The 22,259-nt window shown below is 43.5% G+C and overlaps 1 protein-coding gene and 1 long non-coding RNA gene across 2 annotated transcripts in view; one reads left to right on the top strand and one right to left on the bottom strand.

Annotated features, from left to right (window-relative positions):
* Nucleotides 1-3,839: 3,839 nt before the first annotated feature.
* On the bottom strand, nt 3,840-20,329 carry LOC120898036. Its single transcript, XR_005738610.1, has 4 exons — nt 20,045-20,329; nt 15,678-16,323; nt 6,969-7,425; nt 3,840-4,640 (listed from the first exon to the last, which is right to left on the bottom strand). It is a non-coding gene; the product is annotated as an uncharacterized LOC120898036 (long non-coding RNA).
* The window catches only part of LOC120898034 (LIM/homeobox protein Awh-like), a 29,535-nt gene continuing 18,570 nt past the window's right edge, over nt 11,295-22,259 (top strand). The window contains exon 1 of the mRNA XM_040303350.1: nt 11,295-12,188. Within this exon, the coding sequence (XP_040159284.1) occupies nt 12,159-12,188 (30 nt within the window). The 5' untranslated portion in view covers nt 11,295-12,158. The remainder of the gene's footprint in view (nt 12,189-22,259) is intronic.

The following is a 22,259-nucleotide window of genomic DNA, read 5'->3' as shown; positions in this document are numbered from 1 at the left end:
TTTCCTATTCAAAACATTGCTACTTTGAATAAAGTCAATATAAATCCCAATTGCCTCAATTATAGTCTCTACTCTCCACAAACTTTCTATTAATTGATTGTGAAATATGTTTATTTTCATATGGTTTTAGACTGGGTTTAATGGTGGATGTATCGATCAAAAAAAAGCTTGTTAATTGAATGCTAATCACTTCACGATTGAATGCGATCTAGAAAACCCACCCCCAGGCATAATATTTATGGATTGATTGTTGACAAACAGAAAGTCAGTAAATTTTACAACTTTAAGAGTCCATAAACATGATATAACAGTAGAAGATGGAATAAATTCAATCTCGTACGACATCGCTTCCACTTTTGATTGCTCTTAAAATGTTGCACTATAAACGTGCAGCCACGGTAACGCTCTTCTACTAAAGCCATACGCTGCCACACATTCCCTCTCATCAGCAGTAACCACAAGAGACAACATATTGATAGGTGTGAAGAAACCGCTCCGCTTTTGCGTAGGCAGCACTCCATACGTGGAATGATCCACCGGCCGGCTGAAGGGCTGCCTGCTCGGTAATGAACATATATCTTTCGTCAGCAACGACTTCAGTTCCATTTTGTGCGCCCAGGAATAGCAGCGCTTTGGGAAGTGCTTGCCAAGCGGGTGTTTGCACCCGTAACCGATAGGTTACGTTAGAGTTGGAGCGAAGAGGCGCGAAGAGGAAGCTTTAACTGTCGTGGGGGGGGTTTGTGGTTGGCAATGGCCACTGAAGTTGTAGCTTGCATCAGGAAGGCACCCGGGGGAGATGGCGAGCACGGCTCGGGTCGTATGTAATAACCGATCAAAAGGGTTGTAACATATGTACACACATAAAATCGCATGTTTACAGGTTGATTTACCGATTATTATTGTTATTATTTAAAGCCGCTCCTGCACACTGGAGCTGGTGAAGGTTGGCACTGTGGTTGGTTTCGTCTGTTTGACCTCCGGGAAGTAAGATGGAGCACGGTGAGAAGGGGATGGAATTCATAGCAGCTCAACGATCTTCACTGTCTGCATTCGATTTGGCACGGTTTGTGCAATACGTTGAAGAATGGCAGGAGTAGAGTGAAGGGAATTTCGAGTTATTCAAACCTTGTAAAAGCTAAATATGCAGAGTTTTATTTTAGCTCGTGAAGAAACATAAGTATTTCATTTTTTTTTGTTACTAAAAGAAATAGGTTCAAAACCGACTTCAATTTCATATCACTAGCCATTTGTTCAAAGCCAAGTTCTGTTGCTTCATAGCAAATTTTTAAAACATGACTCATGACTTACTGTAATCATCTTTCATGTGGCACGTGCACTCTTCTCTACGCACTTTACCACACGGTTGATGCTATGGCACACCAACGCAAAGCAACAGAAATTATTGCACAATATGATGGTATGCCCCGGCCGCACCCTTCCCACGTCTACCTCGAGGCAGCCAAGCCCAAGAGATGCGTTTTGTTGTCCTCCTTCTTCTGTCCGGAAAAGGGTTAGAAGGTGAGCAAATTCGCTTTCAGCCTGCGCATGGGCAAAACAAGCGAAGCCAACGTGCGAGATTATTCTTGCTTGCGCATCTTTTGCACCAACTACACCTTACGCGACTGACCGGTCGGCGCGGTGGTCCTTGATGCGGTCGACGGAATGTCTTTGCCACAGTCCCTTTCTGTGCCCAAAACGAGGATGCTCACGAAACGTGCGCGCCCGCCCGCGGACGGACACACAATGCAAATATGGGGAAATTTATGATTGTTATTTATTAATAAACATAATTTACGATTTTCATTGCCCTCGTGCGTGTGTGTGTTTGTGTGAATGGCAGGAATAGCGGTTGATACATGTGTTTTCGTTGTTTGGAAAGGTATTGAGGATTGGGATGATTCTGACGGGTGCGGGTTTGTGGAAGGTGACGATTGCTGCTACTAGCGAAATGGTTGGATTGGTCTAAGCTGTCTATTTTTGTATTAAATCCTAAAGTTTCGGCACGTTTTGTATGCAAAGTCTTAGTTAGAGTGATACAATCCTATCAATGAAAAATGTCTTAGCGAGCAGAAAAAGTGGTTTTGATAAGAATTATAAATAAGGTTATGATTAAGATCTTTCAGTACTCCTGAGCACCTGAACTTTTAAACAGATTTGAACAAGTTTTGGGAGCCTAAAGTTATTCAATTTGATGTTTTAAACTGATTTGAACTAGTTTTTTTTAATTTAACATAAATATCAAAATTAAATCGACCAAATAGTAAAAAAGGGTGAAGAAGTCCTACGTAAAAACCTCCATTCGATGTTTATAGCAACAATTTGTATCATGTAAATGGTATTAAAAAAAACTGTTTGAAACCTTAAATTCTAGATAATAGCAATATTTATGAAATAAGCTTACTGTTTAGTCAACAAAATTCAATATCAAACCCTGAACTTCTCCTATCATTCCTTAACCTCCCGTCTAAAAAGGTGGCACAGGAAACGCTTAGCACAGGAATTCCTCGAAGACTACTGGTAAAATGCACCCGTCAAACGAGCCGACCCGTACTGAAATTGATGATTTAAGAACCATTGAGTGCGCGATGCTTTGGATGCTTGCGATGCATTTGCCGGTGCGGTGTGCAATTCCACGCACGTAAAGCGACAAATCCGCGCGCCGTTCCGCTTCGGGAGGCATCCATTTTGCATGGTCAATAAATAAGGGAGGCTTCCTTTTAGCTGCAAAAAGGCATTGGAGCAAAGGAACGCATCCACACTTCGCGGAGAAGCAAAGTCTTAAAGCCGTCTGTGTTAGGTCAAGTTGGACAACAAATCGTCCTAAAGCTGGTCATAATTCGTGCGCTTTATGCAATGCACCGGAATTGTGTGCTCCGGGCGGCGTACTGGGCGGTCGGGAAAGCGGGTATCCTCAAAGGTGCCCTTCACAGACGGTGTCGTACCGTGTCGGCTGTACGGCGAGTAAAAATGTCTCAAGTGTTTCGTACACTGTGGATCAGTATTCAGGCAGGATTAGCTGGGAAGGATTGACTTCCGTTGATGTGTGTGTGTTTCTTGGTGTACATTTTATTCTTTTACCAAAAGGACCCTCTGTAGATGTCTGAAATATGAATGGAATCTTCAAAGTTTCCAGTATTGAGCCGGAAGGCAGATGGGAATAGGACAAGAAGCAAGTGAAATATTCAGATTGCGCAGATTCAGGATAGATCTAAACAAGCTGGTTGATTGTTTTGCATGGACCGTACAGTGTATAAATCAAAGGTTGTGAGAGGAACCGTCGTTTTGATGTGAAGCATACTTTATGTATCTTTTTGAAACGGGTATTGCTGCAGGAGAATACGTTACATTCAAAGCGGTAAGGAACTTGTTAGAACATTGAGCATATACACAACGTTTTTGATAATTTTTGAAGTATCATTGCGCTGTAGAAAAAAATATCGTACAAAAACTATATACGTATGTTAAAGTACATAAGAATTCAAGAAAATCAGGGCAATACGTTTTTTTTTAATAAAAAATGGATTACAGATTACAGATGTTGAAGGTTCATGAGGTCAACCAAACTAGTATTTAAGGGTTGAATTGTTTGGTGTCATATTAGTAACAAGTATTTTATTTGAATTTTGATGGAGTTTTAAATTTTTATTAAAAACTCTCTTAATTTTGTGCAAGTAAAAGGCAGGCCATCAAACAAAATATCTCTAGCTGAAGTGTTCATTGGTTGACCTAGAAATGAAAATAAAACTTATTTTCTACAATTACATTTGATACAAAATTTCAAATGAGCGCCATCATTATAGCCATCATTATTTCTGAAATCGATAAGCGCCCATTCATAATGAACACTAGTTGTAGGTGTGGAAATTCTTTCTGGGTGGCCACTCTTAAAAGACTCCATATGCACATAAACTATTTTGTCACTTCATTAACTGTCAACGAGACTGACCTTTACATTGATTACACTTCCTTCCTCCTACGAGACGTAACGGATTGAGACCATGTTTAAGAATTATTCAATCTAATTCCTTTAAAAAAATACTTTCAACATTCCCACGGTCTCATTACTATTCCTGTGCGCTTGTGTGCGTGTCTTACCACCATCTTCAATACCGTTAGGTTGCCGTGATTGGCGATGAATTACGTTCAAAGAAAACCTTGTACCAAAAATCGAAATCCCACTCACCGCGTGTTGCTGTCGTCGTTTATCGCACAGAAAGTATCGCCACAGCTTTATCAGCATCCGGTCGGTCAGTTGACATCCGTCATCGTGTAGACGACCCCGTGTAGAGCTGGGGTCGATCCATTTCAGTCACGTCGTAACATTTTCATTGCGATTGATTATAATATTTGATTCACGTTTACTGCCACGGCCGAAGGTGGTGTTGAGGATCATAAAAGACACAACGATCGAATCCTGCACCTGGACTATTTCCGTTGGGAGTGGGTGAAAATTATCGATCGAACGATTTGGGCTGAGTTTTCAATCTAAATCAATCCACACTTGTCGCTGGGTGGGATTCAGTATCGAGTGGGTTGGTTCCGATGGCATTGGAAAGCAAGCAATCACATATCATATTTACTGCATTTTGCCATGGATGCGGGGATAAAACGCTACGATTATAAACCAGCACCATTAATGTCTGCAACAAAAAAGAAGAAGAAAAGATAGCCATTAGCATAGTAGCGAGCATTAAGCTGCAAAACAGAATGGTAGTAAGGAATAGAAAAGAGTACAACGAAGAAGTAGACAGAGTGTATCGACAAATCACCAAGGAGAATAAAATAAACATGAAATAAAACGAAAGGAAATGAAAAGCTTTACGAGATGTATAAAATACAAGTGAACAACAGAAGAAATTAATTGACGATGAGCAGACGACCATAGAAAAGTAGGTAAAAAACATATAACCGATGATAATATGAGTAGAATGGAAACAAGCATACAGGACAAAAGCAACACAAGGAAAGTGCTTGGGTTGCCTCATAACCTCGAGCGATATCTTTATTACAGCTCTCGCCCGGCAACACAGAACCGTAAATGTTTTCTTCCCCAAATGACCACCGTTGGTCCACCTGCAACAGCCGGGATTGGAAACTCCCAGCGTCCTGATCGCTCGATCGCTTAATGTCCCAATATACTCAACTTAGGTCCACGAAATTTGAATTTCCCGTCTGTCTAGGACCTATTGCCGATCGCGGGTTACCTGCGGCGGTACCCAAGAAACGGCAGCGGGAGTCAGCAGGGCTATCATTTTTATTCGACACCTTCGACATAAAATCGGGCACCACGGTGCGGCCGGTGGCGTCAAATGGTCATCAAGCGGACCCCCGTTCAGTGTCAGATTGTTGTGTCTTGTGGTTTGGGTTTTGTTCGGCGTGTTCGTTGAGCCAATGAGACGCTTTTTCTTGGGGTGATACGCAGCACTTTACCAGTTTAATAGCTACTTACATTTACGTTTATCGACGACGGCTCGGGAACGCCTTTGCCCCGGGAGCTGGCTGGCGACAGGTTGCCCCTAGACTGGGCCCTAAAAATCTAGCCGTGCTTCAACAACACCGTGAGACTCGGTCGTGCTGTTTTGAAGGATGTAGAAATATCATCGTCCTAAAGCTGGTCATAATTCGTGCGCTTTATGCAATGCACCGGAATTGTGTGCTCCGGGCGGCGTACTGGGCGGTCGGGAAAGCGGGTATCCTCAAAGGTGCCCTTCACAGACGGTGTCGTACCGTGTCGGCTGTACGGCGAGTAAAAATGTCTCAAGTGTTTCGTACACTGTGGATCAGTATTCAGGCAGGATTAGCTGGGAAGGATTGACTTCCGTTGATGTGTGTGTGTTTCTTGGTGTACATTTTATTCTTTTACCAAAAGGACCCTCTGTAGATGTCTGAAATATGAATGGAATCTTCAAAGTTTCCAGTATTGAGCCGGAAGGCAGATGGGAATAGGACAAGAAGCAAGTGAAATATTCAGATTGCGCAGATTCAGGATAGATCTAAACAAGCTGGTTGATTGTTTTGCATGGACCGTACAGTGTATAAATCAAAGGTTGTGAGAGGAACCGTCGTTTTGATGTGAAGCATACTTTATGTATCTTTTTGAAACGGGTATTGCTGCAGGAGAATACGTTACATTCAAAGCGGTAAGGAACTTGTTAGAACATTGAGCATATACACAACGTTTTTGATAATTTTTGAAGTATCATTGCGCTGTAGAAAAAAATATCGTACAAAAACTATATACGTATGTTAAAGTACATAAGAATTCAAGAAAATCAGGGCAATACGTTTTTTTTTAATAAAAAATGGATTACAGATTACAGATGTTGAAGGTTCATGAGGTCAACCAAACTAGTATTTAAGGGTTGAATTGTTTGGTGTCATATTAGTAACAAGTATTTTATTTGAATTTTGATGGAGTTTTAAATTTTTATTAAAAACTCTCTTAATTTTGTGCAAGTAAAAGGCAGGCCATCAAACAAAATATCTCTAGCTGAAGTGTTCATTGGTTGACCTAGAAATGAAAATAAAACTTATTTTCTACAATTACATTTGATACAAAATTTCAAATGAGCGCCATCATTATAGCCATCATTATTTCTGAAATCGATAAGCGCCCATTCATAATGAACACTAGTTGTAGGTGTGGAAATTCTTTCTGGGTGGCCACTCTTAAAAGACTCCATATGCACATAAACTATTTTGTCACTTCATTAACTGTCAACGAGACTGACCTTTACATTGATTACACTTCCTTCCTCCTACGAGACGTAACGGATTGAGACCATGTTTAAGAATTATTCAATCTAATTCCTTTAAAAAAATACTTTCAACATTCCCACGGTCTCATTACTATTCCTGTGCGCTTGTGTGCGTGTCTTACCACCATCTTCAATACCGTTAGGTTGCCGTGATTGGCGATGAATTACGTTCAAAGAAAACCTTGTACCAAAAATCGAAATCCCACTCACCGCGTGTTGCTGTCGTCGTTTATCGCACAGAAAGTATCGCCACAGCTTTATCAGCATCCGGTCGGTCAGTTGACATCCGTCATCGTGTAGACGACCCCGTGTAGAGCTGGGGTCGATCCATTTCAGTCACGTCGTAACATTTTCATTGCGATTGATTATAATATTTGATTCACGTTTACTGCCACGGCCGAAGGTGGTGTTGAGGATCATAAAAGACACAACGATCGAATCCTGCACCTGGACTATTTCCGTTGGGAGTGGGTGAAAATTATCGATCGAACGATTTGGGCTGAGTTTTCAATCTAAATCAATCCACACTTGTCGCTGGGTGGGATTCAGTATCGAGTGGGTTGGTTCCGATGGCATTGGAAAGCAAGCAATCACATATCATATTTACTGCATTTTGCCATGGATGCGGGGATAAAACGCTACGATTATAAACCAGCACCATTAATGTCTGCAACAAAAAAGAAGAAGAAAAAGATAGCCATTAGCATAGTAGCGAGCATTAAGCTGCAAAACAGAATGGTAGTAAGGAATAGAAAAGAGTACAACGAAGAAGTAGACAGAGTGTATCGACAAATCACCAAGGAGAATAAAATAAACATGAAATAAAACGAAAGGAAATGAAAAGCTTTACGAGATGTATAAAATACAAGTGAACAACAGAAGAAATTAATTGACGATGAGCAGACGACCATAGAAAAGTAGGTAAAAAACATATAACCGATGATAATATGAGTAGAATGGAAACAAGCATACAGGACAAAAGCAACACAAGGAAAGTGCTTGGGTTGCCTCATAACCTCGAGCGATATCTTTATTACAGCTCTCGCCCGGCAACACAGAACCGTAAATGTTTTCTTCCCCAAATGACCACCGTTGGTCCACCTGCAACAGCCGGGATTGGAAACTCCCAGCGTCCTGATCGCTCGATCGCTTAATGTCCCAATATACTCAACTTAGGTCCACGAAATTTGAATTTCCCGTCTGTCTAGGACCTATTGCCGATCGCGGGTTACCTGCGGCGGTACCCAAGAAACGGCAGCGGGAGTCAGCAGGGCTATCATTTTTATTCGACACCTTCGACATAAAATCGGGCACCACGGTGCGGCCGGTGGCGTCAAATGGTCATCAAGCGGACCCCCGTTCAGTGTCAGATTGTTGTGTCTTGTGGTTTGGGTTTTGTTCGGCGTGTTCGTTGAGCCAATGAGACGCTTTTTTCTTGGGGTGATACGCAGCACTTTACCAGTTTAATAGCTACTTACATTTACGTTTATCGACGACGGCTCGGGAACGCCTTTGCCCCGGGAGCTGGCTGGCGACAGGTTGCCCCTAGACTGGGCCCTAAAAATCTAGCCGTGCTTCAACAACACCGTGAGACTCGGTCGTGCTGTTTTGAAGGATGTAGAAATATCATAGCTTTAATGTCCTGTTTGACGTCTTGAGTATAAAAACAACAAACAAGCAAATGCTATGCTACTACTGCTATCTCGTTTTGTGATCGATCGCGCAATAAACAAGATGTTAGAATGATGTTTAGAATGTTTAGATGTTTGATTTTTAATACCGGGTTGGGTCATTATTTATGGTAATCGAAGGTTTATATACGTTTGAGTTGAACGGTGGGATGTTGGTGGTTGTGCTCACGCTTTATGGGATGTTTCCTTTTATTGATCCTTTTTGAAGGAATGTAAACTATTTGCGTTTGAACTGTTTTGGTATACTATTGAAGCTGATGATTAATGCCTGAATTGTATTGAATTGTATTTATACACTTTGTATTTCTTCAATATTTCTCAACATTATGTAATTGAGCTGGTAACTTAGAGAAAAGAGTCAGGTCAGGTATTTGGTGATAAATCTTAGTGCTAATTATCCTGTAGTTTTGGCAGAATTTAGGTATTGATCATCATTGAACATATCAATGTTTTGATCCAAATATGATAGTCGTTTTGGTAAAACTCCAACTTAGCGCCATCGTACTACAAACAAGAATGCCATCATAAATATCAACACCACTTATTTTGACAACATCGCTATACCTCCCTGAGACACATATTTTATGCGTTTTTCCGGCCAAATGTCCACAATACTTTCGAATCGCATTAAACAAGCACCCTTCAGGACGCCGTCATCATCATCGCACCATGTGATGAAGTTGGTTTTGTAACGCAACAATCAAACTAAAGAACACCTACCGTGATCCTGCGTACGGGGGCAATTTTCTTTGAATCGCTCAGCAGTCATAGTAAATATGACTAATTATTTACGCCCAAAAACGTGCCCCTGCGACACGTGCCAGCATTGTGAGCAGAACGTGTGTGTGTGTGAAGAAGGAATTGTGGAAGCAACAGAAGACTGAATGAAACGAAATTACATCAAATTACAAGTTCATCAAATAGTGTTTTGATTTTGCGCTGAGATTTGCGATTTTATCTCGAGATGGAAAAGCAGATAATTATCTTTAGACTTCCTCGATTATAAAGAATGTATGGAAAAGTACTTGATTTACATGAAAATTTTTATTTGGCTAATAGAGGAATCATAAAATCCTCCTCATTCTGTATACTTAAAATACAAACTTAACTACTTTTTTGTAATAAATTAAAATTATTTTCAGATCTTTCATTAATCAAAACCTTAACATCCATGCTAGTAATGCTATCATCTGCACATACATATACTAAAAAATCTAGCAACTTTTGAAAGATTACTTTTGATGGCAGAATTGAAACGAAATCATCGAATTTCGCTCAGTCTCGAGTGTATTAAAGTTCTTTAAACCATGCTAAAGCGATTTGCAGCACCGACCAACGATCATTATGTATTCGTGAACGGTAATTGAATTGAATTTTGTGCCATCTTCTGCCGTCTGTCGACGGTACTATGCGCCAGGGGTAGAACCTCGGCAATATCCCATGGTAGACCAGATAGAACAAGCGCTGTTCAAACTTTTGCAAGCCCATGAACGAGTCGCTGGAAGCAGGAAGCTATCATTTAAGGGAAGGACGCCAACGGGGTAAACAAATGGTGTGCGACGAGCAGCAGTATCAACAGAACAATGAAACCATCGTAAAAGGTGGTGTTTGCGCTCGTGTACATAAACCATGGCGAAAGGGCGAAAAATGTAGTGTCTAAGTACACCGTCCGTCTCTTTCCAATCGTTTCCATCTCGAAGGACGCATTGATTTTTCGGGAAAGTTGTTAGGAGCAGTGACACATAAATCAGTGTGCTGGAAGAGAAAAGTCCCTATATTTTGCTCTACCAGACATTAGTATCTTCTTTGCAAAATCTGTGTGAGGAAGGCAACCTTTTAAGGCTTAAGATTTCCCTCCTTGTTGAAGCTTTCATGTTTTCTGTGATTTTTCTATAGCGTTTATAAGGTGCTTTTGGATGCTTTACTTGCTGCTTGCCATCATTTCGCTACATGGGGAAAAACGTTGTGAGTGCCGTGAGTGTCTTGGTGATGGCGAAAGTATATAAAGTCAAACACTTAGGTGAAGCAAAAAAGGGGCGTTGCTAAGGGCTTACCCTTTTCCTTGCAGTTAGTTGAAAAAGCTGGCGTACGGCTAGATTCAAGGATTATCGGCAGGACCACTTACTACCGTTAGTGAAAGTTTTAAGTACACACTGGTTTGTTGACATACCTGAGTTTCCAAGGAAGGTATAATAATTTAAATGGCTGGATATTCAGCTTTTTCTCATAGACATTACTCGAGTAAAATAAAACTAAAAATTGTATCGATTCGACTGTGGACTGTAAGAGTTAACAAAACAAATATTAACCTACAATTAAGTACGAATTGTGAGGACAATAATTTAAGAATGATGAACAGAGACCGTTGCTTGCTATAGGTTATTTATCTTATACAAGTAGTTGAGTCCGGCTCTAAGTAAAGCTTTTAAAGAAAAATCGAATAAAGGAATATTGCCGATAGTCGAGATTCCAACACATAACATATACGTTTAAAGCCTATAATTACACAAGGATACTCTTACCAATTTATAAATATAAAATGGTAAACAAAAAGCAAGATTTCAAAAGTTTTTGTTTGCTTAAATCTGCATGTAAATCTGTAAAAAAAAATCTCCAAAACAACCCAGCATGTACCAAAAGCTACGCCTTCTTTTTGCTCGCACTGAGTGCTTATGTACACTCACCCTTCACACGTGACACTCATCAAATCGCTCAAGGTATGTGTTCTCTCTCTCCTTCGCAACCGGCGTGCCAACGGATCTGTCTTTCTGGTTGGCAGAACGCAACAAAATGATGGCAAACGCAAAACGGTACCGGTGCGCTTTATGAATGGATGGCGCGTGTGCGCGTTTCTGTGTAGTGAGTGATTTGCGTTGTTTCACGTGCGAAGCTTTGCTGTCTTTTTTGTTTTTGGTTTTCTCGATTTCCCTCTTCGCTGTGCAGTGGGGGAGCCTGTGTGGCTAAGAGCAACATTGTGGACGCGATCACGCGATCGTGAGCAAGAGAAAAGGGAGAGATAGAGATCTCCAACAGGGGGTTTTATCGTGCTAGTGGTGGTGGAGCTTTCGTCAAAGGGGGTGTCAGGGAAGCCAGACCCCACCAGGTTCGGGGTGCGAAAAAACGAGATGTCGATATGGCCTCTGCCGCTCCGACAGGTTGTGGGGAGTTCGTTCGGTAGGCGCGCAGAAGGCTACGGCTAGTGTTAGCTCGAGTGTCGATGAGATTGGATCTGTAAACCGCCGTCTGGGGCCGTTTGCTTCGTGGTTTTCGGGAACGACGAGCGGTTTTAGCAAGTGTTTTTTTTTCGGCCGGTGAATGTTTGGCACGCGAAAAACAACCATCGAAAGTGCATCCCAGTGTTCCCAAGATTACAAGTTTGTCAAGTGGGTGTGCGTGAGTGTGTGTGTGTTTCTAATACATAATTAAAGAAATCGAAAGGTGTTAGAGTGTGTGCTTTGCGGAGGAAGAACAACACCGTGGGATTTCTCTAGACACGGAGTGAAGCTTTAGGCTTGCAACGAAATACTCGAGTGTCACATCGTTGGAGCAACGCTCCTGGGGGTTGCCGGCAGCTCGTTTTGTCAGTTGACACGGACAGACAGCCGGACGACAAAACGGACATCCAGACCAAAAGAAGGGAAGAAGGAAAAAAAAAGCAAACAAACACATCAGCTCGACCAAAAAAAAAAAGCAACAACCTCACCCGATCATGATGGATATCAAACTGGAACAGCTGAAGGTAAGAGATCGCGCGCAAGCGGTTGGGGATGGATGGGGAAGAATATTCGACGCCGAGGTTTTGGCCGCCGCCAACAACCGATCAAAACACTGTCAAAACGGGCAAACCAACCTGTCAAACGAAAGTCGTGTGGCTGCAGTCGTGGATTCCAGACATGACACAAAACGGCCCTGAAGAACGGGCTGAGATGCCGTCGGCAAGCGGTGCCGGTCAACGGGATGGCGGGGAAGGAGTGAATTCTCGTCGCCGCGCTTATGGTCACGTTCTGTTGCGTTATGGATGGAGCAGCAAACGGTTGCATGACTTGGTCGATTCTTACGCTTCTTACGGCACTGAGTGATACTTCCGAGGAGAATAATCGATGATGGATGATCTGTTTTGCTTTCGAACAGTTATTGGGCAAGAGGATGGTTGTTTCTCACTGTTTGTAGTGTATAGGAATGTATTTTCAAAGTCTTTAGTTCATCGAAATCAAAACATTGTGTACATTCGAGCTGTTTAATGCACAATTCTTGTATGTACGCTTGGAAGAAATGGCTTTAAATGAGATTTAATAACTCCATCATCTTAACGCAACTCTTTAAACTATGCCTGTTGGACTCTTTTGGGTGGATCAGACCGGTATGCCGAACACCGGCACAACTGCAAGTCATGGTGCAGGCAGGCAAGGGATCGTCGAAGCTTCCCAGTACCAGTACGGCCGTGGATCAGCTGAATGCTGCAGGGACACCACAGATGGACTAAAAGATGCCACACAGATCATGAGTAGAGGCAATGTCGAACCCCAGTCCAAACCCCTCCTCCTTACAATTGGCGTACGCGTTCCCTCGGTCGTACAAAACGGTGCGACTTCAAACGGTGTTTGCGGCGTTAGAGCGTTTGGAGATAAAATCAAATTAAAAGATGAAATAATGGAAATGAGCATGATGCGGCTCGATCCTCTGTGTCTCTGTGTGGCCTCGCAGCCAGAGTTCCCCAGCTGGGTACCGGCGATGATCATGTGAAATTGTACCTGCCCCATCAATCGGGCACACTGTACCTAAGGTAGTGTTGGGGCACTGTAAATGTGCAATTCGATTGAAATGTTGCATAAAGAACGTTGCAATAGGGTCAAGCGTTGCGATTGTAGATCATGCAATAAGAAACTTTTTTGTTGTCAGTAACTCGTTCCTGTGAAACCGAGTTTGCCAATTCGTCTCCAATCTCCAAGCTTCACCGATCCTTATCTAATGATCGAAAGATCCTTTACGATAGAGAATTGGTTATTGCCCTGCCTCGTCCACGATGCTCCACCAGTGAAAAGATGCGTTTCGAAAGGTTTTTGATGCGCGTGTCGAATCGATTTTGGGGCTGGAAACGATTCTCCAACAGCAAAATAAAAAAAAAGGGGGAAAGAAATGCCTTTTGCGATTTTGGAATGTGCTGATGGGTAAAGTGATACCAAACGGATGGAACGAAACGCATAATAATAGATGGGTTTACTGAATGTGAGGCAAACAAATCATAAACAGACGGGCTGCGCATTTCGATGTTTGAGCAGTTTTCAAAGGCTTGCGGCTGTGTACAATTGGGGTAAGAGGATGAGGCGAGATTGCTTATCGGTAAAGAGAGAGGGGGAGTTGAATATTTTCGAAGATATTTGAATACCTGTGGTCCCGTGTGGCTTGAAATGCTTGTTGTTATAAAAGGGCCAATCTAGCACGATTGAAGATTTGTGATGGAATGGTTTAGTTTTGTTGAATGGGGATGATTTTTTCTAAACACTAAAGCGTGCACAACCTTTTAGATATTTGGGGCCTTGCTTGTGACATTCTAATGACAGAAGGAGAGCGAAAACTTCATGCTTCAAAGCAAGAAGAAACATATAACTCGTAAATAGTATCCATCAGTTCGACATCTTCTCCAAACCCGTCGAATTAAGTGTCATATCACATCCGTCACGATCACGCCCATGTCTCCAAAAAGCGTCTCCTTCCAGCTTGTTCACACTTTCAGCCCAGGAATCGGACATTTACGGGGTGGTGATCATCATATCTAACCTGCTACCAACACGTCGCACGTAATCTACATCTCGTTTGGCGGTAATTTGATAGCAGTTTTGAGAGCTCTTAAAACGTTCTGTTTTGGAATAATCATCCCACAAGATCAGGCACGCAATGAGAAAACAGAAAGGGAGACCAAATTTGTTTTATTGCGTTAACACATCAGCTACTTCTTGTGGGATTTTTCCCCGTTGATATCATATAATGGAGCTTCTAGCCGTTTGAATTGGCCTCCGGGCAGATCGGGTTAGGTCCTGCTGGTATTCTGCGAATCTATCCAGCTGACCAGCTGAGCTGCAGTGCAGTATGTAGAGATGTGGAAGTTTGCAAAGTCACAACACACACACACACACACACACTCACATCTGAACACGCTGAAAGTGATATAATTTACATTTTATACATATTTATGCAAATCAATATCAGTGAGTTCCTCACAACGCTATCGCAAATTGTTGGTGGTCACAAATCGTTCGACATAGGTTTTCTCCAAGGAAGCATGTTCTTTGGTTTAAATACTTTCAGATGATATGTGTATTTGTAGGCTTCTGGATGTTTTAGACTAACACATCTGCAACCCAATAAATGTCAAACGCAATCCATCGTACACCCAGAGTAAGAGTTCGAAAAGAAACGTGTTGCCTGGTAGCGTAGGACACAAAAACCCGATCAAATTGCCGAGACTTAGGGTGGGACGATAATTACCGCATCCGCTCGGACACAACAGTGTTCCGTTTTTATGACCCTCTAGAAGGTACAGAGTGTCACGGGGACTTGTCATCTGTACACGATTTTACAGTGGTCCACTGGGACGGAGAACGTCACCACCACCGAAGATCGACCATAAAAGGGAATACCGGTCATCTAGTGGAAGTCCACAAGCGCACACACACACACACGCTGACTTTCTAGCAGTAGCACGATGATGATCATGCTCAAACACCTTCCCAAACAGGCGCCTCTCAGGTGGCGAGAAGTTGGCGGCACACTCGAACCGACCACAACAAAAAAAAGCAGAGTGGGAAAGAAAAGAAGACAGTTCCAAAAGCGCCGTGAAGACGGCAGTGTTTGGAAACTTGAAACCTTCATCTGTCTTCTGCCGGTGGAACGTGTTTGTTGTAATGCAAAGCGCGGAGTTTATGTGCGGGATGAGCGGGCAGGTTCGGTTCGCAGATGAGCCTTCGAAGCTCGAGTGGCGGCGGCAACATGCGCGTCACGCACCGCGTACCCACTCGATGTCCGATAGGGCTCCCCGGTCCTTCGGTGGCAGGATCCCGTTTTTGGGTTGGTTGGATGGAAAACAAATCTGTTACCGATACGGCCACTCGAAATCGCGGGATCTGTCTTTGCGCGCTGTGCACCCTTCTGTGAAGCCCCCCGTTTCTATACATCGCGCGGCCACTTGCAGGAGGAACGACGCACGAACGAATTAACTTGTTAGACTTACCCGAGCGAATGAAGATGTTCCGTGGTTGCGTGGTGGTTAGCGATGAGCCTTCTAATGTTGCCGCCAACAGTTTGAAGCACCAGTGCTGTACTTGAGTGAGCGTCGAAAGGGGTTGTTGGAATGGTTTCGCACTTCAGTGCGTTCCGAGCGAAGGCAGGGGCGCGGGAACAGTGAACGCACTGTTTTCTGACACAAGTGCCAAACGGGGCAGTAGTTCTCTGTGCGCTTCGAGGAGTTTGGCCCGTGAACTCACTTCTCTTCTCGGCAGGGAAGGTGCAGGGGAAATTGAAATATCCATCACACTTTGTTGTGCGGTGCCGCTTCGGGATGTGGCTGAAAGTTTGTTTACTTTTACGGGAGTACTTTTTCGAGCTACAGACATCTTGTTCAACCCTTCCCTTCTGAACGGGCTGGTGGGATACGAAGCGAATAAAGATACATCAGGTTTCTATTTCAAGATGTCCGCCAATGGTCACTACGTCGCTTTAGCGAATGATTTGATTTTGTTGTTGTTTACTTTAACATTGTTATGCTGACATTTGACATCTGTCATTGGAAAGCGGCATCTTTCAATGGTGCTTGTAGATGCTGTGCCGTTTGTTGTGCAAATAGAAGCTGCATCAAGGCTGGATCGTGCTGGCAAACGCTAGAGGATCGTTACAATTGGTACAAGAAGAGATGTATAATCAAAATGTAAGATTTAAACCCCGTAAGTAGATCTTTCAACATGAATTTAACTTCTTGCAATGAAACAAAGTATTTAAAAAGGAAGGTTCTAGTGTAACCCAGAATAATTGAGATACAATTCTTCATGAGCTCGTTTGGATGCTTCTAAAACGATCAAATAATATCTCCAAACTGTGTAGAAGTTTCCGCATCCAAACACTTCTACTTCACGCCGCAATTCGTTTTCATTTTCAAACCATCGCTTCATTGCTCGCCGCGCGTTAACTTTGGCATTACAAAAGAAAAATCACCCGCGTCGAATTGTCTTACTAACTCAATTCGACTTCGCGCGGTCCTCATAATCCTGGACAATCGCTTTGTTTTTTCGTCATCTTCACCTGATCGTCGCTCCCTGCTGAACCGAAACCGTAATCATCGATCATCGATAGACGCAATGGACGCTCCTTCCACACGCTAAACTCCGCAAGCAAAAGTGCCAATGCATGAGCCAACGCATCCGTGGCAGGAAAAACAATGGAGTGGAATTTTTCACATCACAAATCGAGAAAGTATCGAACCGCGGGTTTGGTGCGCGCCGGCCGAGCTGTGCACTTCACACACGATTATGAAGTATGAAATTGTGGATTAGGGCATGAGAAATTGGAAAAATTATTCAACACACCAGACGGATTCGGTGCGCCGGCGGTGCGCAGCAAGGTGGTTTGGGGCCACCTTTTCCTATGGGCGAAGGTCGGACGCATGCAGTGTGTTACGCAGAGAAAAAACAAAAGCGCGGGCCGATGCTGCCCGTCCACCAGTACATAAATTATTAATGATCCAGGGCTAATGTTGAAATATTTTCTATGAAATTTTAATGCCTTCTCAATCACGTCTCACGGGGTCGTCGCCGGGCTGTCGACAGGCTGTGGTGGCGGAAAGGGAAGCGAAGAAAAGATGCCCTCAAGTCTTCACGTGGAAGGTAAATCGACACGGATTAGTTGGGATGGTATTTTTCGGTCTGCTCCGTTCAGTTCAGCTCCGATCAACCGTATGGACAGGTTGTTTTATGTTCGCGTTTCATCACCGTGGTCTAAAGATCTGACCATCCCGAGTTTTGGGGAGATGTTGAAGATGTGTAGGATAGCTGCACACACGATCTGTTATTATCCTGCGATCGTTTGCGCGCAATTCTAGCGGGCCAAGATAAACGGATCACCGGGGGCCGAAACAAACAACAAGGAACCACATGTGGGCTTTTAGGACACAGAATGCCTTCTTCAAATTGAGGACCTCTCCGATGGCACAAGAAGCCCAAACACACAAACTGACCGGTTGGTCGGTTTTATTTGTTTTGAACCTTTCTGCGTTCCCTCTTTTTCCGAAAAAGTAGCCCACTTTATTAAATGCTCGTTTAGATGCGATAAATTGGAGGAAAAAATCCTGTGATGGTACCGTTGGAAATATACCTTCATGTTACACAGGACCTCACCCGACAGCTGGTTTGACAGGAGGCAGGCATTTTTGGCACGCTCACCGGACGACACCCGTCGAGCTTGGAGTGCAGATTTTCACACTAATTTTCCAACACCGTCCCAGTGCTGTTGCCGTAAATAACCGACAGCGGTTGCCGAAAAACAATGCAACCGTTGATAAAAATAAAGGCAGCAAAAAACCCTCACACCCGGATAGGGATGGGACATTTGTCACAGCTTTGCCAACCAGGGCACCAGGTGTCCAATTGACTGCTGTATCGTGCTGTCCGTTTCGGCCCATCCACGACGATAAAGAAGAAAGCAGAAGCAATTGTCGGTATCGGGGCTTTACCGGGGCTTTGCGTCACTCATCTGGCCCAATGATGATGATGATGATGTTGATGATGCGCCCAATTAAAAGCCGTCAACCCGGAAGGGAACTGCGGTACGGTGTGTTTTGTTGTCATTTGTTTCACGAGTGATTGTCGGTTGCGTCCTTACGGAGGTAATGTCAAGGGTTTGACACAGCAGGGAGCAGGGAGGCATTTTTTGTTGGTTTTTAACTATAATTCGGAATCATCTGGAGTAGACTGAAGCATCTGTAGCTGTAGGGCGTGATGTTACTCACAATAGATGTTACAGAATGATGTTGGAAAGATTGCTTAGTTATCATTAAATGTGTGTCAATCAGTAAAGCTTTAAACGACACAACTACATGGGACAGTAAAATGCTGAAATAACTCTGATCTGTTAATATTAAACTTCAGTAGTGGGCTTTATCGACGTTAAGGTAATTCAAGATTTTCCAGATTAATCTTTTAAACATTTGAAACACATTCCACACCTCCATCTTCCGTGTAGCCAAGGAATCTTCGCGCCTAGGGACAACCACCAAGCTTCCCCATCCGAAGCAGAAAAGACACAATGACACGAGCTTCGCTTGTTTCCCAGTTTCCCCTTTTACTTTCCCCGAGGTGTACACCTATCCCAGTGTTAATGACCATTACTGGGAGAGTGTATGCGCAGCAGTGCAGCACAAAAAAAGGATAATCTCCCTTTGCGGGATTAAGATTAATGTCTAACCCTGACTTTGCGTATTAAGCATAAGCGTAGCCAAAGGAGATCGGTTCGTCATTGTTGCCCGGTGTTATTTATTGGCATCGAAACACACCGAACGCGATGCTTTGGCCACACTTCTCCGGGAGGGAGGTTTGGGTTCTCGGTTACACCGTTCGCTTGCGTTCAATAGTGGAAATCATTGCAACATCGTCGAATGGCGTCGCTGAGGGCTTATCCATTTGCATATTGACTGGATGATCTTTCCTCGCTACACTCCCAGCCAAGAAGAAGAGGTCACAAACACACTCACACGAATCCAGACACACGTCGTCGTGAGTTATGGAGTTGACTTTGATGGATAGTTAACTGTATGCAGCAAATGGAAGCAGTTAAACGGTGCAATGGTGGATTTGCAAAAATGACACTTTGTAGGTTGATTGTCTTGTGTCTGAGTGTGCCCTAAACAATGCGTAGCTAGTACAGTTTGCATCAGCGTTTTAGTGGTCCGATTTGATTGACCTCTTTAAAAGCAGAACATTTGTGGTTGATACATGTGTAAGAGACACTTATCTCCGATAGGTAAATTAAGCCATAACCTTCGCCAATAACACCGATCAACAGTAGTAAGAGATACGTCCCGAGCCTAATGAAGATACGTTCAATCACATCTATCGCTATGCATAATGCATGCGCTTCCATAATGCATTCAAAACCCGCCCAGACTGTCTCTATCCGTCTGTGCCCACCATCAAGCCCATTTATCGTGCGGTGTATTACTTGTTCTCCCGTAGACTGCGATGCATGGTGTGGCAGCAGCGACGCGACAAGTTTAAATTAAGTGACAATGCGTTCGACTGACGTTTAGTCGATGTTTAATCCCGCGCGCTCTCACTCTCTCTCTCCATTCCATGTGCTTTACTATTTCCCCCCAGCCTTCCAACCAATCGTTAGACGTCGTGTTGGCGCGTGTTTGAAAGCAGCAGTAGAAGTCTGCCGTAGCTGTAAACAAGCGACTACGTTTGTCACCTTCCCGCACGCCCGCTTGCTGGCTCGCTGAGCGTACGGCTACGGAGGGCAAAGGAAATGGAAGGGCAACACTCCGTTGTCAATAATAAGATTTTAATCGGATTACACGCTTTTAAAGCTCATGCGTTTCACTTTTTCCCTTACCGTTTGCTCGATCGTTTGTGTCTGTTCGAGTCGAGTTTCGATCGTGCGTTCCTCGCTGCGGTATTTCGGTATTTTTAAAGCGATGTTGTGAAACGGGTGTCACCAAGGCTCGCTAGGAAACAGTGGGAAAGAACCTGGCAAGAACGGTATCTAGGTTGACATCATACTTAAGCTATTATTGTCGGCTCAATGATGATCGGGCTTGGGAGTCGGGTCGAATCAGGACCGAAGGGATCACGCTGATCCTTTGCTGATCCATCTCGCCAGGTCGATCGCAAAAGTCGAGTGGAATGTTGTTGAATGAGGCTCTAAGCTTTTGAACTTTGGAGAAGCAAAAAAAAGGAAATACAATAAAGGTTGACAATTGAAATTCAGGAAGCGGCTACACATGTGTCGTTTGTCCTTCGGTTCCTTTTTTTGTTTGTTTAAGGCACCTTTCCCTTTGTAATCCTAGCGTTTCTGCAACATCTGTAAAATAAATGGAAGGCAAATAATGAATTGATCTATTAAGCTTGAACTTCCTGATGCTTTGCAGAGCGAAATGAGAATTTAAAATTTCTTCTATACAAAAAAGGAGCTTCAGAGATGGAATATTATTACATCTTTACGCGGTATTAATGATATTGAGTTTGACAGGTGAGTTGATTAAAATGCTCATAACACACTTTCCTCTTCCTGGGAATGTCAAATTTCACTTATTTCTCTTCCCGTTAATGACAGCTGTTAATAAACGACATGCCGCTCTCGTGTTGATGCCAATGGCCATGTAAGCCCAACGTCCGACGAAGCAAAATCCTTGCAAAATCTCATTCACAATATAAAGGGCCGAAGGGACGGCAGTGCAAAAAAAAAAAACACCACACACATACACTCTCCAAACAGTTCGATTCCGTGCTTTACCATGTCTTACCACGGATTACCATGAGCCTCTGTCGGGTCCACTTCAATCCCTTAAGTTCGGTCCTGTTTGCACTTTCGATTTGTTGTGCGATGTTTGAACAGGCGTTGTGTTGCTTTTTTTTGTTCCTAAAAGTCGGCATACGAGCAAAGTCCACCGGATTGCCTTGTGGAACGAGAACGAATACTGTTGCCAACCTCTGGGATACACTCTCACTGACCCAAAAAGTGCCAAAAACTTGTGAACCGGTGTCAAAAACGACACCTTTTTGACGATTGGCTATCTCTCTCTCTCTGTGCTGTGTCTCACGGGTTGGTCAAGCGGCGTGTGACTGTACGATCCCGGACAACCAGCAGGTCAACACCGGAAGACTTATGCAGAATTCCACCGTATGGCTTAAGTCTCTGCTCCCGGAACTGTACCACACGAACCACCAGATAATGCTGCATGTGAGCGATCTCATCCTGTATTCCTCTTGTTTGTTCCCCTCTATTCTTTTTGCTTCCAAAACAAAACAACAACCACATTTTAGTGACCTTACGGGGGTCATCGAGCTCCAGTCCCGTTTGTTTGGAATCTTGGGACTGACGCCTCCCTAGTATAGGTAGTTGAGGGATGCGAACGCAACCGGCTAACCGGTAACTTATGATTTATGACGGGACTATGCCAAATTTTGTATACCTTTAGGAACCTCACTCTAAAGGGGGTTTTCATCTCCTACTCTTTTTTTTTGGGTGGATCGCAGCTCTACCTCCAGAATCTCCATCTCCTACCGCTAAAGCGTGGTGTTGTGCCAAAGCCCCTGTCCGCCGAAGGAATGGGAGAAGATATGATACCTCCAATAAATATGTTTCATAAATCCCGCAACCCGAGCCCGAAAGACAAAACGGTTCCCGACGGCAGGGTGTCCCGGGTGATTCGGTGTTTTTTCTTCTTCTTCTTCTTCTGCTGGTTGTGCGGTTCGGAGAGAATGGAGCGGGTGGGACCATAAATTTGAAACCTGTTCGATTCTTGTTTCGTTGGTGCTGCTGCTGCTGTTGTTGCTGCTTCCCACCAAAACGGCTTTATGGTATGTCTCTCTTTTTCTCTTGCTCCCTGTGTAGGATCACCCATTTAAATGTGACTCAGCTCATAAGGTTGCATCGGAAGAGTCCCAGTTCCAGCCGGCGAGCAGGAGCAATAAGATCCTTGATCTGGTAAAGGATTTATTTTATTTCCGTACCATCCTTACGTTCGTACGATTTGTATCACTTTTCATCGCATTTTTTTGGGCTTTACTTTTTTATGAGCAAGCTAGTTCAACCGCTTATCGATTTT

Source organism: Anopheles arabiensis, chromosome 2, assembly GCF_016920715.1.
Source record: "Anopheles arabiensis isolate DONGOLA chromosome 2, AaraD3, whole genome shotgun sequence".
Classification (NCBI taxonomy): Eukaryota; Metazoa; Arthropoda; class Insecta; order Diptera; family Culicidae; genus Anopheles; species Anopheles arabiensis.
This window is presented reverse-complemented; position numbering and strand designations above follow the sequence as displayed.